The following is a 15,290-nucleotide window of genomic DNA, read 5'->3' as shown; positions in this document are numbered from 1 at the left end:
TTTAGTAATTTCCTATATTGTTCACTAAAAGTAGAATGGAAAACCTTTGTCCCTCTAGTTTGGGTGGGTATTTTTAAATACATTTTGATTTTAAGATATAATTCATACTCTGTCTTTTAGGTACCGACTCCAGACAGTCAAATCCTTGGCTGGGGTGAGCCTGATGTTGAGATTGCTCTGGGCATGTCTCAAGTGGGATGATATGGCAGCAAAAGCTCCACCTGGAGGAGGAACCACAAGGACAGGTATTATTACTTTAAATTTCTGGGTTTCTTAATGCAGCTCATAATTTTGAGTATTTCTGTAAAGCTCTTGCTGTTAATTTTGAGTATTTCTCTAAGGGCTCAAAGTCAGCTGTGGCATTTGAATTTCTTTAGTCAACAGTTCTTACTAGTTTCTGTTTCTTTACCTTGAGTATATTGGGTTGATTGGAGATTTAGCTTTATTTGTTGCTGTTACTAATGTGTTGTAGAAACAACTGAAACTGAAATTACAACGACAGAAATAATCAAGAGGAGAGACGTTGGTCCCTATGGAATCCGGTCAGAGTACTGTATAAGGAAAATTATTTGCCCCATTGGTGTCCCAGAGGCTCCAAAAGGTATGTTTGTTTAGACATTTTCCTTTTCCCTGTAATCTCCTACAGAAATTAAGGTAACTGGATCTTTGTGTTAATTCAGACCATGAAGGGAGCAAACACAGCTTGACATGAGCTATTCATTCACCTGTGGGAAACAAATGATGCCTTTAACAAAGGGATGTGATTTATCTGAAGCTGAAAGGCCTCCCTGTTTGTAAAATGGGACTGAAAAAGACACTAACTCTTGGTTTACACTTTTATTTGGTTTTACCATTGAGCTTAATGTGTGTGTTTTGACTGTTCTCTAAAGAAACTCCAACACCCCAGAGGAAGGGACTTCGATCAAGTGCCCTCAGGCCAAAAAGGCCAGAAACACCCAAGCAAACAGGCCCTGTAATAATGGAAACTTGGGTAGCAGAGGAGGAGTTGGAGCTGTGGGAGATCAGGGCATTTGCTGAAAGGTAAATGAACTCAAGTGAGCTTTTAGAGAAAGCAGTTTTAATTTGTGTGATTGTTAAATCAAAGTTCCCACTAGTGAACACGAACTTGGTCACTGTGGTCAGTAAAAGCACATCTCTGTTTTATTTTTACTGTGCCTTTTGATAGTCAGGCTTTAAGTTGTAAAGCTGAACTATTTGCTGGTACTAAAACTAATTTATGCAGATATTACAGATTTGTTAGAAGTAATATTACATTAATTTTCCCATACTTATGAACTCATCACTGTTTATGCTAAAAGGTTTTTACTGTAATGCCTGGAAAGGCATTAGGCTGCTTTTGGCATGACTTTTTACATACATGTTAAATACTTCCATAATCCAAAGAAAATGAATATGTACAAGTAAAGTGAAGGTAAATTCAGCCTGAGAATATACAAGTTATAAGATATTTTAAGTATTTTGTGCTAAGAGTTGGAATAACCTTTTTGAGTCTCTTGGAAAAGAGTAGTTTTAAATTAATGGTATTACATGGGTTGTGTGCAGTCTCAGATGCAATTATAAAAGCAAGTTTTGAAGCCATGACTAGTTTGTCAGTACTCTTCAGTCTTGACAGTTCTACTTTTAAGAGAATTAAGCTGGATGAAACAAAATCCAGTTTGATGGTGGGATTTTCTGTGGTGGTATAACTTACTTTTGGTTGTGTCTTTGGCAGGGTGGAGAAGGAAAAGGCACAGGCAGTTGAACAACAGGCTAAGGTTAGTGAACAGAAGAAGGCAGAGGAATTCAAGGCCCAATTGGAGGCTCAGCTAAAACACCAACGTTTGGCTGCCCAGCAGGTGGGGAGCTGTTGGTGTTCCACCTGTCAGCAACTGGTCACCACATGTGTTACAAACGGGAAATTAACTTTACCCTTACCTTACACCATTTTTCACATAGTGAAAACTGCAAACTAACATCAAACAATGCTGCTCCCGCTGTACATTTGTCATTTTGAAACAGGTTTAAAGCAAAGATTTGTCTTGGATTGCCTTTTTTTTTTCTGCCTAATTTATAACGCTTTAAAAAGGTTTAGTTTGTTTCCATTTTAAAGAAGGCTGAGAAGCACCAATCTCCAGGTAAGGTCATTAGTGTGCAATGCAAAGCTGCCTTGGAATACAGCTGGCTTGGGAATACAACTGCATTTCATGCTTCAGTCAAATTGAATCTTTTGATTTTATTCTGTCTTAAGTTGGCTGGATGAAGCCCCTTGATAATTTTATTTAAATATATGGAGATATGTATATGTATTTATATATAAATGTATGCAATTAAAATTAGGGAACCCAACACCATGTTGGTATTTCACATACATTATTAAGAACTGTGTTTTTTTCCAACTCACTCCTTTTTATTTCATCTTCTTGAAGAAATTAAGTGGGCATTACTGCACTACTAACCAAACACTGGAATTTAAATTAATAAATACAGAGATAATTCCAGTAACAAAGGGAAAAATGTGAGATTAGTTGAAATTTTAGAAGAGCTTACTGATACAATCCCTTCACAAAGGGACCCTCTGAATTAAATGTAACTTCTCAACAGTTACAGCACACAAGGTGTCTGGGTAAGGTAAGGGATTTTGAACCTAATTTTTTTGAGCAGGCTGCAAAGTGGATTTACGTTTAAAAGAATATTTTTTAAAATTGCATTCTTAATGGTGAGGTAGAATGATACAATCTGTGTTTTCCTGTAAAGTGCAGGAAGCTCTAAATTCAGGAATGTAAATGGTAAACTCTGTGTTGATGATGAGGTACCACTTACTGACACAGATGTACACACATGGTCAAAGTCAAATATAAATGGATATTTTTTCAAAGTTTTGACCTTTCTGATTAATTTGAGACTAATATTTTGGGTTTTCTTAAAGTAAAATGTGCAGTGAAATTAGCATAAGGCAAGGATTTTAAAGGTGCTGTAAGGAAAGTTTCTGGCTGTGTATTCTGAGCAGAGCTGGAGTTCTGCAGGGAGCCTGTTCTTCAATCCTCTACAGTTTGAACTAAAATCCTACCAGAGTCCTTTGTTTTTCAGTACTGGGTAGAGACAGTGTTTATGTTGCAAAATCCAAAGATGCTAATTATCCCTTTATTCAATTTTCTTTCTAAATCCCCCAGAAACGGCTGGAGCAGCAGAAGCAGATCCCTGCAGGAGGGGTGGTGGCTGCAGCCACCACGTCCAGCAGCACTGCCACCACTGTGTCCACTCCTCAGAAAGTCGTGGTGGGCCCCTTGGCAGGCCCAGTCCCCACGGGAACCAAAGTAGTGCTGACTACTAAAGTGGGTTCTCCAGCTACAGTAACATTCCAACAGAACAAGAACTTCCATCAGACTTTTGCTACTTGGGTTAAACAAGGCCAATCTTCAACAGGTAAGTGGCCATTTAGCATGGGAAGAACATGTGCTGGAGTTCATCCTGTAACATCACATCCTATAAACTTCACATCTCCTCCAGAATACACAGCATTATTACATTTCTGGTTATCTTTGCTCTTAACTCTTGCTATGCCACAAGAACATTTCTGAGATTATACCTGTCTCATTTTTCTTTGCTAGGTAGTCTTATTTCTGACCTGTCTCATTAACTCCTGACAGTTGTCCTAGTAACCATTAATGCAATCATTCTGTGGTGTACCATACTGTTTCCTAAAGAGAATCTTTACCAAAGAAAGCATGACACATTCAAAAAAAAAAAAAAATACAGTAACAACCATCCTGTAGTTTGCTGTTTCATACTTGAAAAAAAACCAGTCATTTCACTGACTAATTGTTCTGCTCTAAACCTGCCTGTTCTGTGTGCCTCACTAGCCACTAGCACAGCTGCCACCTCAGCCACAACCATTGCCAGCACAGGGCAGACCTTCCAGCTCTCAGGCAGCCCAGTAACGATGGCAGGGAAAGTGATAACTAAGCTGCCACTCCCTGCAAACAGCAAGATTGTTGCCGTCAATGTGCCATCAACTCAAGGAGGTAGGGAAAGGGAACTGAATTCAAATGTATTCCAGCTTGCTGATTAATTCTCCATTGACACTATTTTCCCAACTGTGACTTGAAGGGGGAAAAATTATATGGATAATTACAAGTTTCTAGAGCTTGTTCCCACCCCCCCTGCCATGTTGCATATTTGTGTCTGTAAGGGGAAAAATGCAAGGTTTTTTGCCTGTAAATTATTCTGCATTTCTTAGTGCAAAATTAAGAGCTTTATTTTGAAATGTGGAATGAAGCATGCTTTTTTTTTTGTTATCTAAATCAATGAAACAACTTTCTTCATAAGAAAACCCTGCTGTTTTTAGTTATTAATGCTTACAGCTGCTCTTCACTGATGAGCAGGAGTTTGGATCCAGACTAAGATTAGCATTTTTTCATCTTAGCTCAAGAAGAGGACTTAATATTTTGATATTTGTGTATGTGTATTGGACAGAAAAGCTCAATTCTCTGTCTCCATTATACTTTATATCTGAGCAAATCATGAAGGCTGCTGGTTTTGTATTGAAATGTCTTAGGTGACAGGAGAAAAACTGCCCATTTTCTTCAACACCACAAGCTTGTAGATGGAAGGTGTTTAAAGTCGTCTCCTGCATTTGAAATTAATCAGATTATAGCTTTTAATGGTTGTATAACACTAATTTGTGGCACCCTGTCAATGCAAGAGCTTCTTTGCAGTCACCATCAAACTGATCTTTGTGAAGATTCACACTTTCCTTGATCTTATCTAAAATACCTGTTTCTTAATTTAAAATGTAGTTGGACTATTGACAAAGTATCATGCTGCTTCTTTTTATGATATGACAAAGTCTCTCCCAGGAAATGCTCAAAGGTGTTCTAGAAACCTGCAGACTGAGTTCTAAATGCCACCCTGGAGTTGCATTGACTTCCTTTGCTGGCCATTCTGTCATTAATGACTTCTCAATTTTTCTTCAATTAGGTGTGGTTCAAGTTCAGCAAAAGGTATTGGGTATCATTCCATCAACTACAGGTGCAAGTCAAACCTTTACTTCATTCCAGCCAAGGACAGCAACTGTAACCATTAGGCCAAACACCACAGGGACATTAGGAACAACAAGCACTTCACAAGTAAGATGTCCTTCTGATTATTTAACTCCAAAAAAATGTGGGTGCCAAGATTTTTTTAAGTTATTGGCAGATATCAAAAGTTCTGTCTAATTGCTTTTCAATGTTTTTTCCAAGGAGGTACAACAATTCTCTCCAGTTGGAAAAACTAACTGAGCTGAGTAAACCAGTGTGGGCATAGGTGACAAAATATTGGATCTGCTTCTATCTTATTATTTCTTACTATATTTAAAAAAACAAAACAAAACAAAAACAAACCACACACAAAAAAAGATGCAGGGCACATCCCAGGGGTTTTTTTCCCAAGTTTACACGTGGTCTCCACTCTGGTGTCCGTAGGTAGTGCCAGGGACACCGCTCCGCCCTGGAATGACAGTGATCCGGACACCACTCCAGCAGTCAACCCTTGGGAAGACCATCATCAGAACACCTGTAGTGGTGCAACAAGGTATTCTTCCAGCCAGTAGGTTCACTTTAATATTTAAATTTCCAGTGTCAAATCCATGGTTTGTTCCTTCATAAACTCCTTCCTGTACCATTATGTCCCTCATTTTGATTCTTGACTTTTGACTCATGCCTTTTTTTTTTGGCTTTTCAATGTGTTGGTTGCAGGCTTTGTCAGTGTGTTTCATCATTGACACTGGGAAATCTAGTACTTATAAGTCTATTCATTTGGGGGAAAAAAAAAAAACAACTGAAAAAAACCTAAAAACATTTAGGGTAATTCTGCATTGAGAAAGCTTGCCTTTAAGGAAAAAAAAAATAAAAGAAGCTTAGTGTCTGAAGTGCTCCCTATGTATGCAAATTTGAATAAAACAGAAAACATTTTGCAGACTTTTTTCAGTCAGTCACCCAGACAAATAGTCTGTGAAGAAAATTTATGTGCAAACTGCAATGTCTGCTTCACCTGTCTGATCACCATCACACCCCATTGCAGGTTGGGCCTGGGAGGTTTGCTGTGCTTATGATTAAAATGCTGGAAACATGTTTCTTATCTCAAATTATTCCCTTACAGGTCAGACACAGCAAGTGGTGACTCAGATAATCAGGGGGCAGCCTGTCTCAACAGCAGTTTCCAGTACCAGCACAGCTTCTTCCAGTGCTGGGCAGAAAACGGTCACGAGTTCTGGAACTGCCCCTCAGCCAGTGCAGCCACAGACCCCCTCGCAGCCCCCTCGCCCTCAACAGGGGCAGGTGAAGCTCACCATGGCCCAGCTCACCCAGCTCACACAAGGACAGGTAAAACATTGTCCAGCCCTGGCTGTGCAACTGTGCCAACACCTCCCAAGCCTTTGGATTCCAGCAGTGCAGTGCATCTGCTCTTAAATCTGTGGGTCACCTTCATTTGGGGTGACCACTGGCATAATTACAGACTGAAAGAAGCTTGAATAGTGTCTGGGAAGTTTTAACTATTGCTTCCTGTTGGATTCCCCAGTAAGGTGACTGACATCAGGATTGTTTAGCAGTGTGGAAAAAAGTGTTTAATAGCAGTAAGGGACATAATTATTCCAGATGACCTGTTTCCTAGACCTTCAGATCAGAATGTTCGTTCCTTGTCTTCTGATTTTGTGTGAAGATTTGGTTTCCATTCGTGTTATTCAGTCTCAGAGGAAAAATTACAGTAGCTGGAAGTGAAGGAGGAAAAGGTTCTTTAAGCTTCTGCTGAGATCATGAGGATCTGTCAGCAAAAAATAAGTTGAGAATTGAGCATAGGCTAAAAATAGACTTCATTGAGTTATCACAATACCTGTTCCACAAATTATAAATAATGTGTATGAATGATTGTAATGTACAGGCTGCTGGTTGCTAGGTAACATTTTTTTATGTGGAGCAAGACTCTGAGCTGAAGGAGGGCAGGTTTAGATTAGATATTAGGAAGAAATCCTTCCCTGGGAGGGTGGGGAGGCCCTGGCACAGGTTACCCAGAGAAGCTGTGGCTGCCCCATCCCTGGAAGTGTCCAAGGCCAGGCTGGACAGGGCTTGGAGCAACCTGGGCTAGTGGAAGGTGTCCCTGCCCATGGCAGGGGGTGGAAAGAGATGATCTTTAAGGTCCCTTCCAACCCAAACCATTCTGGGATTCTGTGAGTTTCTACACCAAAGACACAGAAGAATTTTTGTAGGGACCTTACTCTCTACTATAGGTTCACAAAATGTGTAACTAACTCCAACCCAGTCATCTGTTGATGATAGAATTGTTGAAAGTGTATTTTAGTATTTCATGATCTCAAATGCTAGTTTTGGGTTTTAGGAATATGCTATGTGGTAAAAGTATTGAATTTTGAAATCCAAAGGCCTAATTGTTCTGATTTCCAGCAAAGTCTGTTTTAGAATTCTGTCACTAATACATCAATATTAACTTTTTTTTCAGGGTGGCAGTCAAGGCTTAACTGTGGTAATTCAGGGACAAGGTCAAACTACTGGTCAGCTACAATTAATCCCTCAGGGTGTGACTGTAATACCTGGCCCAGGACAGCAGCTAATGCAAGCAGCTATGCCAAATGGTACAATTCAGAGGTTCCTTTTCACCCCACTCCCAGCAGCTGCTACTACAGCCAGCACAACTACAACCACGGTTTCTACTTCGACCTCGGGTAAGCATCGCTCTGCTCAGCAGAAAAAAGCTTCAGTTACAGTTGTATGGGAGTTTTCATGCAGTTGGAGAGGGTCTGTTATTACAGTAAATTTGTTGGAAGTGTATTGCAAAGTCTGTTGGATTTCTGCATGGAGCTTTGCAGTAGTTCTGAGAGGTTTGAATGTGTCAGGCTCATAGATGTGCCATTTGAGGTTAATGGAATGCTTGTTTTCCTCGTTACCAGGTACAGGGGAGCAGAAGCAGGCTCTGCAGGCCCAGCCAGCATCAGCACTGCCACCAGTTCAGGGACAGCCTCAGAGCCAGCAGCAGTCCCAGGCTCCAGCGCAGATCCCGCCTTTGCCCCAGCCCGAGGCTCAGGGCCAGCCCGAGGCTCAGACTCCAGCTCCTGGTGACTCTCCAGTCCCTCCTGAAGCACAACCATCCAAATCTCCGGCTCAGTCTCCAGCCCAGGCTCCAGGGCTCTCTGCAGCGCCAGTCCCGATCCAGCCACAGCCCGCGGTCCTGCCCCAAGGCCAGTCCCAAGCCCAGGCTCAGCAACCAGCTCAGGTGCAGACTCCAACCCACCAACCGAGCCCGGTGCAGCCCCCTGCTCCCATCCAAATTCCAGCTCAGCTGCAGCAGGTCTCAACCCTTCCGAGTTTAAATCAGGTTCCTGTGCAATCCCCAGCTCGTCCTCAGCTGCAACTTCAGCAGCCTCCAACAAAAGTTATTGCAGTGCCTCAGCTTCAGCAGCGAGTGCAAGTTCTCTCCCAGCTGCAGTCCCAGGTGGTGGCTCAGATACAAGGCAGTTTGCCCCAGCAGATCAAGCTGCAGTTACCCCTTCACATCCACCAAAGCAGCCCAGGGCAGGCTCACCAGATTCAGAATGTGGTGACAGTGCAAGCAGCTAGTGTTCAGGAGCAGCTGCACAGAGTTCAGCAGCTCAGGGAGCAGCAACAGAAGAAAAAGCAGCAACAGATAGAAATTAAACGTGAGCACACCCTTCAGGCTTCTAATCAAAGTGACATTATCCAGAAACAGGTAAAGTTAACAGAAGGAAATTGAACCTTAATGAATGAAACAAAGCTCATTTTAAATGCCTGTTCTTGTTAACAATGTTAATACATTTGATAGGCAGTTAATTTGATTCTTTCAAAGTTAGTGCAGGATTGCTTTTGGCCATTTAATTAAATATTCTGAGTTAATTCAGCGCATCAAGTCACTTGTACCATGTTTGCATTCCTCTGTCACCTGGATTCAACTTACCACTGGCTGCTGGGACAATCCATCTTTATTCTCAGTTCAGGGAAGACAGGTCATAGCCAGGAGAGCTGATGGTCAGAACACATGTGCAGTACTTTCATTACCTGAAAACTGAGGTTCCAAAGAGGTATCTGAGATGTAAAGCTGTTGGATGGCTGCAGGGCTTAAAACAAAAAAACAGAAATATCAGGCTCTTACCATTTTTAAAATGAAACAACCAGTCACTGAGGAAATACAGTCAATTTACATTTAGACCCTGGGTTTAAAGTTGACATAAGCAAAATATCCTACTCTGGGGGTGGGATGTTAATTTTCGATTTCTTTTTCAAGTTTCAAATAACTGTTTTAAACTAGCACTGCTCCCCTGATAAAATCAGCTTTATTTTGTCACTGAGGGAAATAAATAACACTCCTTTTCTTTAACTTAGGAAATGTCCTGGTTCTCCCAGTAATACTGTGAAATACTGGCTAAAGTGTTCATCTTTTATTTTGGATTCTGTATCATCCTGCAGGTGGTTATGAAGCAGAATGCTGTCATAGAACACCTGAAACAGAAGAAGATGCTGACTCCAGCTGAGAGGGAAGAAAATCAGAGGTGAATGTAGAACACAGTGAATCTGTAGATGTGAAAGCTTTACATTTATAACATCTTTTAATGGTGGCATAACAAAACACTGGTTTGTAAAAACCTGCTTAAAGAAATGTTGCTGGTTCAAAATTGCTTCAAATAACACTTATAATGATCTTAACTTTGGTTGAATCCTGTGTAATCTCAATTTTATTTTGATTATATGTTATTTAAGTGATGTTATGTATCGTGTTTGGAGCTGGCCACAGTTTTTAAACTCAAGGTAAAACCCATCCTTGAAGGAGCACAGAATGGAGAGTTAATGGTTCTGCTGCAAAAAAAAAAGCCTGGTTTTTGTTTGTCCTTTATCGTGGCCATTTGTTTCCATTCTTGTCCTCTGCACATCCCACTCTACAGAAGGAGCTGAAGAGTTGGGAGACAGTTTGACAAACTGTGAGATTTTATGCTGGAAGCTGCTAAACAGAAATTTGAAGTGTGTGTCATTTGTCTTGGGACTCCTTTTCACTCCTGCAGTTGCTTCAATTAGATAATCACAAGTGTGTGTGTCAGATACTAAGAAAAAGAATAGTGTGTTTTATAAGATTTTAATCATCAAATCACAAGCTCAGGTGATTACAACACTATCACTGGCTGCTACTTATTTAGTGTGGACCATTGCATAAGGAATAAGGTGTGTTGGATATTCTCCTCATTTAATGGTGTCAGACAGCCACAGTGGTATTTCGACTGATAGAAGTCCAATTTAAAACAAGGGGGGAGAAAAGGGTTCTAACTAGCCTGGTTCATGGTGCAGCTGTCTTTCCATCTCACTGATTTATTCTTCTCCAAAAATAAATAAAAATTGCAGAACAAGTGAGCAGGAAAATAGATTTATAGTTGAGTGTACAGCAAGCAGATGAAAAATTAATCCTGAGCTGTCATTAGTGAAGAAATTGGGAACTGTTTTATTGTGAATTTTATACAGTGAAAACTATTTGTCAGTCCTTGTGCCAAAACACAAAATCCTGGTAGGATTTGGTGGTCACTGGAGTGAGGAAATGTCTGCTTTAGGAGTGACAGGTTTCCAACTCACTTTTATCCTGAATCAGAATAAACATCCAGCTCTTTCAAAGAAGGTTGTGGAAACTGGATTGAGTGAAAATGTCTTTAATCATATTAAAGCCAAAGCTTTGCAGGGAGTTGTGGAGCAATTAGAACTCAGATCAGTTAAGGCCCTCTTGAGCCTAACAAGGATCTGGATCTCTCCCAGCAGTGTTGTAGTAAATAAGCAGGAGTGGGAGCACTGTGTGTTACTAAATTTACCTTGTGCATCTTAAGAAGTACAATAATTTAGCTTGCAGTGACTGGAGACCTGATCCTGCTTTCTCAACTGGGGGTTAACAGGCAGCTCAGCACAATGTCCCTTTTCTTTATTCCTTCCCCAGGATGATTGTGTGCAACCAAGTGATGAAATATATTCTGGATAAGATAGACAAGGAAGAAAAACAGGCAGCTAAGAAGCGGAAGCGAGAGGAGAGCGTGGAGCAGAAGCGCAGCAAACAGAACGCCACCAAGCTCTCAGCTCTGCTCTTCAAGCACAAAGAACAGCTGAAAGCTGAAATACTGAAAAAAAGAGCACTTCTGGACAAAGATCTACAGATTGAAGTGCAGGTAAGGGCAGAGTCTCAGAGACTAATTTGATTTTAAGCTGGGGAGAACATTTGTGTGTTAACCTTTGTTTGCTCAGTGAGATTTTAAGGATACTTGCAGGAAGAAGCTCTGGTTATGGATCCTCTGCCGACCTACTTTATGTCCCTTGGATGCTTCTTGGTTTTCTTGTGGACTGAAGTCACCTTGTTTTTACAGCCAGTGGGCCAGAGTAGCCCAAGAGTATCATCCCTTAATGTTGTGTGAATTATAGTTTAAGAACATGAAAAAAATGCATATTTAAATGGATTTAATTGTTTTCTTTAAGTGTGGGGATTTTTGCCTAGACTGTCATGCTGTCTTGAAATAATCATATGAAGTGCCTCCCTCTCTATTTATTCATTTAATACACTTCAGGAGGAGCTAAAGAGAGACTTGACTAAAATTAAGAAAGAAAAGGAAAAGGCCCAGGCAGCAGCTGCTGCAGCAGCAGCCGCAGCCGCCGCAGCCGCAGCCGCTGCCCCACCACCACCACCACCAGTGCCACCAGTGCCACCACCACAGCAGGCAGCCAGCGTCACCTCCTGCTCCTCCACCACTGTCCCAGTACCAGTGTCCTCCCAGAAGAGGAAACGAGAGGAGGAGAAGGATTCCTCGGCTTCCAAGTCCAAGAAAAAGAAAATGATTTCTACTACCTCAAAGGAAACGAAGAAGGACACAAAGCTTTACTGCATCTGTAAAACGCCTTACGACGAGTCCAAGTGAGTAGAGGTGCCACAGCCCCCTCCTGCATGTTCTTAGTGTAGGCTTAGTGCCAGTGTTAGTGCCAGGCAGTGCTAGAGCTGCAGATAGTGGCAGGTCGTTGCAGTGATCACTGAACCATAGAGAATAAAGTCTCTATTTTCCACTAGCAGTTACAAATATTAACATACCTGATTTATGCTGTTACTGTTCGTGGTTTATATTTCCTTGTTTGCATGTCTCCATTGTGTGACCTTCCTGTCTCACATGCACATACTCTTTTCTTTTTTTCCCTCCGCTCTGTTACTCTTTCTTTTGCTGTTTTGCCTCTGCCTCAGAAGCAAGTGACAACTTGGTTTGGGCAATTTCTTGTGGATAAGTAGCTTTGGTACCGTCTTCCAGTATAAAAGACTTTTTTTCTAAGTCAATAGCCAGTAAAGGGGGCTCTGAGCCACTGGACTGCAGTTCACTTTGGACAATGTTTCGGGTAGAAATGGTTTCCATGTATTAGAATTTGCATCCCAAGGTTGATAAAAATAAAATGAACATTTAAGCATTTGACAAAGTGAAAACTGCAGTTCTCTGTAGTTTGATTCTGATTGTGAATGAGGACAAATATTTATGCTACGTACAGAGTTTGTGAAGAAATGTTGTAAGTGGTGGAAGGGGAGATCCAATGGATCCCAGGGAATAGTGTTATAGATTCCTGCTTAACAGCAGCAGTTAGTAATGGTTGATTTCTGAGAGCTGTGTAGAGGTGTGTGTAAAATAAATCTGACTTCAGACAATTCCAAGTGAGTATTTATCTGCTCAACAAGTGAGCAGATTCACACCCAGTGGTATGAATTGGTGCCATTTGGTGGTGGATCAAATGCTGATAACAGAGAGAAACCATAGAGCTGGAGTGGTGCTTTCACTCCAGAAGTGGTTCTTCCTTCCAAGTTTAGGGCCAGGACTAGGGGATCTCTTGAGGTTCCCTCTAGCCTTTTGTGGATTTTAATTATTTTTTAAATGAAGTTGAAGTCTTAGGGATCATTTTCATCTTGGTTGTTGAGTGGCTCTGCCCATTCCACCAGTCCTTCCGCGTGGGGAATGGGGCTGCTCCCCGTGCTGCCAGTCCTGCAGGAAGGGCAGAGGGATGCCCTGGCTGTGAATTCACTGTGATTTCTAAGGAATATCACTTCAGGAATGTTGTCTGTGTCAGGCTTTGTCACCCAGTGCATTTAGGGGACCCTGTTCTTTGGTGTGATCCTGAACAGAGATGTGTTACTGCCTCCAGTTAGTGAGGGGTACAACTGGCACAAAAATGAGAGGAATAAATTCTGTGAGCAAAGGGATTTGATTGTCAGACTAACTCTATGGTCATAGACTGAATTTTGATAGCCTGAATCATGTGCTTCAGTGCACTGAATAAAACTTGAAGAAAATGAAAGGTTAATAACTCAGTAGTATCCTCACCAATATGATTCAGCTCTGCTGCTCTGCTTTTTGTGAGTTTTAAATTTGATGTTCTTACAAATGATGGCTGTACCATTGAACTCCTTAATCCTTTTCCTATTTGGAAAGGAATTAGTCAAGTTTTAAAACAATTTTGTGGGAAACATATTTTTTGTTTTCATCTATAGGAAGGCATCAGATCTTCCTCTTTGTGCTGGTGTCTCTTTTCTACTTCAGAAAAGACACATGTGCTACTTGAAGAGCGAATTTGTGGTATTTTATGAATACCCTGTGCATTTTTTTGGATGTGTAGTAAATTCTGCTGCGTATTTTACTGCACGTTTCTTATGTTTAGCTCTCATTTGTGATACTCCAGGGCTATAGGGATTTGCTGGTATTGTTTTTGAGGATGGTCAGTAAGGATATCTTTCTAAGATTCCTGTTTAGATTCCAACTTATTTGTTAAAGCACAGTGTGACACCTGTTCCACAGTCCAGTGCAAGGTTTGGCATCCACACCTGGATGTAAATGTGCTTCCACATCACCAGGAGCAGCCACAGCCCCTCCTGGGGAGGGAACACAGGCTGAGTTGTTGAGAGTTGTCAGAACCTCTGTCTGTCCGTTCTTTGTGGAAGTTGGGTTGTGTGATATTGCTTTTAGGATTTTCCTGACTGTAAAATATAAGAGAAAAGGCAGGATCTGGGTGTCCAGGGTGTGTGCAGAGGCCCAGGGAATTAGAGATTGTTTTGTGGAACGTGGGGTAGGCACTGCCCTGGTGCTGGTGTGGTGTCCCAGGGGTGTTGCAGACTGACAGGATGGCAGGAATTCCTACAGCAGCACGTGGCAGGGGATTGTGTTCTCCAAAATCCAGGAAGATGGAGGTTCCCAGTCCGCTTGCTTTTGCTTAGGCAGAGAGAATGGATGTGCACCGTCCCCATCTGGTTGTCACGAGTCACAGGTGTGTCCTGAGATGTCCATACACAAGTTACAAACATCCTTGCATAATATTTTACAGTTTCGTCACATCATTCTGTGCAAGGTCCCATCCCCATGGTTCTGTCCCTGGTTCCCTTCACTTTGTGTCATACCATACCTGGTTCTGTCACACAGCTGTGTCTGAGAGGAGACATTATTCACTCGAGAACGGTCCACATTCCACTTTGTCACAATTTTAAGTACTTTATTATCAGTTTTTCAGTGCACATTCCTCCCAAAAAAATACCCCACCAAGATTTAAAATTGACAACCATGCCCTGACTCCATTTTCTTTCGTATCATGTTGTACCAGTAGTACCTACACATGGCTGGTTGCATGTTCTTGTAGTGTACTTGTAACTCCTAGTTGGTGTTTGCGCTTTGCTTTTGTTTTTTAAATTAACTGAGACCTACATTTTCAAACCTTAAGGAAACGTTTCAGTGGCTTTTGAGCTGCAATTTTGAAAATGTAAACCTTTTTCTTTGGCCTTGTCTTTTTGTGCCTTTGGTAGTTTTTCCACACGCACACTGAAGACAGGAGATTTTTAGCCCATTCTGGTTACATATTAATATGTACATATTAATACATGTGCATTTGAATTTAAAATTGACCCGAGTGACCTTACTGCCAGTCTAGCTGCAGCATGAGATATTTTGTAAGGACAGGGAGCAGGGAAACTGAGACAGAAAGCAGGCCAGCAGCAAGTACATCAGAGAGAAGTGCAGGGAAAAGTGCCATGCCATTTGAAATGACAATTACATTGTCATTTTCATTGTGAACACTTTTAGGTTCTATATTGGCTGTGATCTTTGTACTAACTGGTATCATGGAGAATGTGTTGGAATCACAGAAAAGGAGGCTAAGAAAATGGATGTGTACATCTGTAATGAGTGTAAACGGGCACAAGAGGGCAGCAGTGAGGAGTTGTACTGTATCTGCAGAACACCTTATGATGAGTCGCAG

At 41.4% G+C, this 15,290-nt stretch overlaps 1 protein-coding gene across 10 annotated transcripts in view; it reads left to right on the top strand.

The window, feature by feature from the left end:
• Nucleotides 1-15,290, top strand: part of BPTF (bromodomain PHD finger transcription factor) — a 61,129-nt gene that overhangs the window by 29,368 nt on the left and 16,471 nt on the right. For 5 of the 10 annotated variants that reach the window (XR_003212727.2, XM_025895130.2, XM_025895131.2 and 2 more), the window contains exons 14-28: nt 121-245; nt 473-601; nt 891-1,041; nt 1,733-1,856; nt 3,171-3,423; nt 3,861-4,022; nt 4,978-5,126; nt 5,463-5,586; nt 6,139-6,362; nt 7,492-7,714; nt 7,940-8,736; nt 9,471-9,553; nt 10,972-11,197; nt 11,591-11,934; nt 15,116-15,289. Coding sequence is in view for 9 of the 10 variants with exons in the window: in XM_025895130.2 (XP_025750915.2) it covers nt 121-245; nt 473-601; nt 891-1,041; nt 1,733-1,856; nt 3,171-3,423; nt 3,861-4,022; nt 4,978-5,126; nt 5,463-5,586; nt 6,139-6,362; nt 7,492-7,714; nt 7,940-8,736; nt 9,471-9,553; nt 10,972-11,197; nt 11,591-11,934; nt 15,116-15,289 (3,288 nt within the window). In the remaining variant the exon portion in view is untranslated. The remainder of the gene's footprint in view (nt 1-120; nt 246-472; nt 602-890; nt 1,042-1,732; nt 1,857-3,170; nt 3,424-3,860; nt 4,023-4,977; nt 5,127-5,462; nt 5,587-6,138; nt 6,363-7,491; nt 7,715-7,939; nt 8,737-9,470; nt 9,554-10,971; nt 11,198-11,590; nt 11,935-15,115; nt 15,290) is intronic. The other 5 variants (XM_025895133.2, XM_025895134.2, XM_025895136.2 and 2 more) reach the window with 4 other exon arrangements.

Source organism: Manacus vitellinus, unplaced genomic scaffold (genome assembly GCF_001715985.3).
Source record: "Manacus vitellinus isolate BGI_N305 unplaced genomic scaffold, ASM171598v3 scaffold_24_pilon, whole genome shotgun sequence".
Classification (NCBI taxonomy): domain Eukaryota; kingdom Metazoa; phylum Chordata; class Aves; order Passeriformes; family Pipridae; genus Manacus; species Manacus vitellinus.
This window is presented reverse-complemented; position numbering and strand designations above follow the sequence as displayed.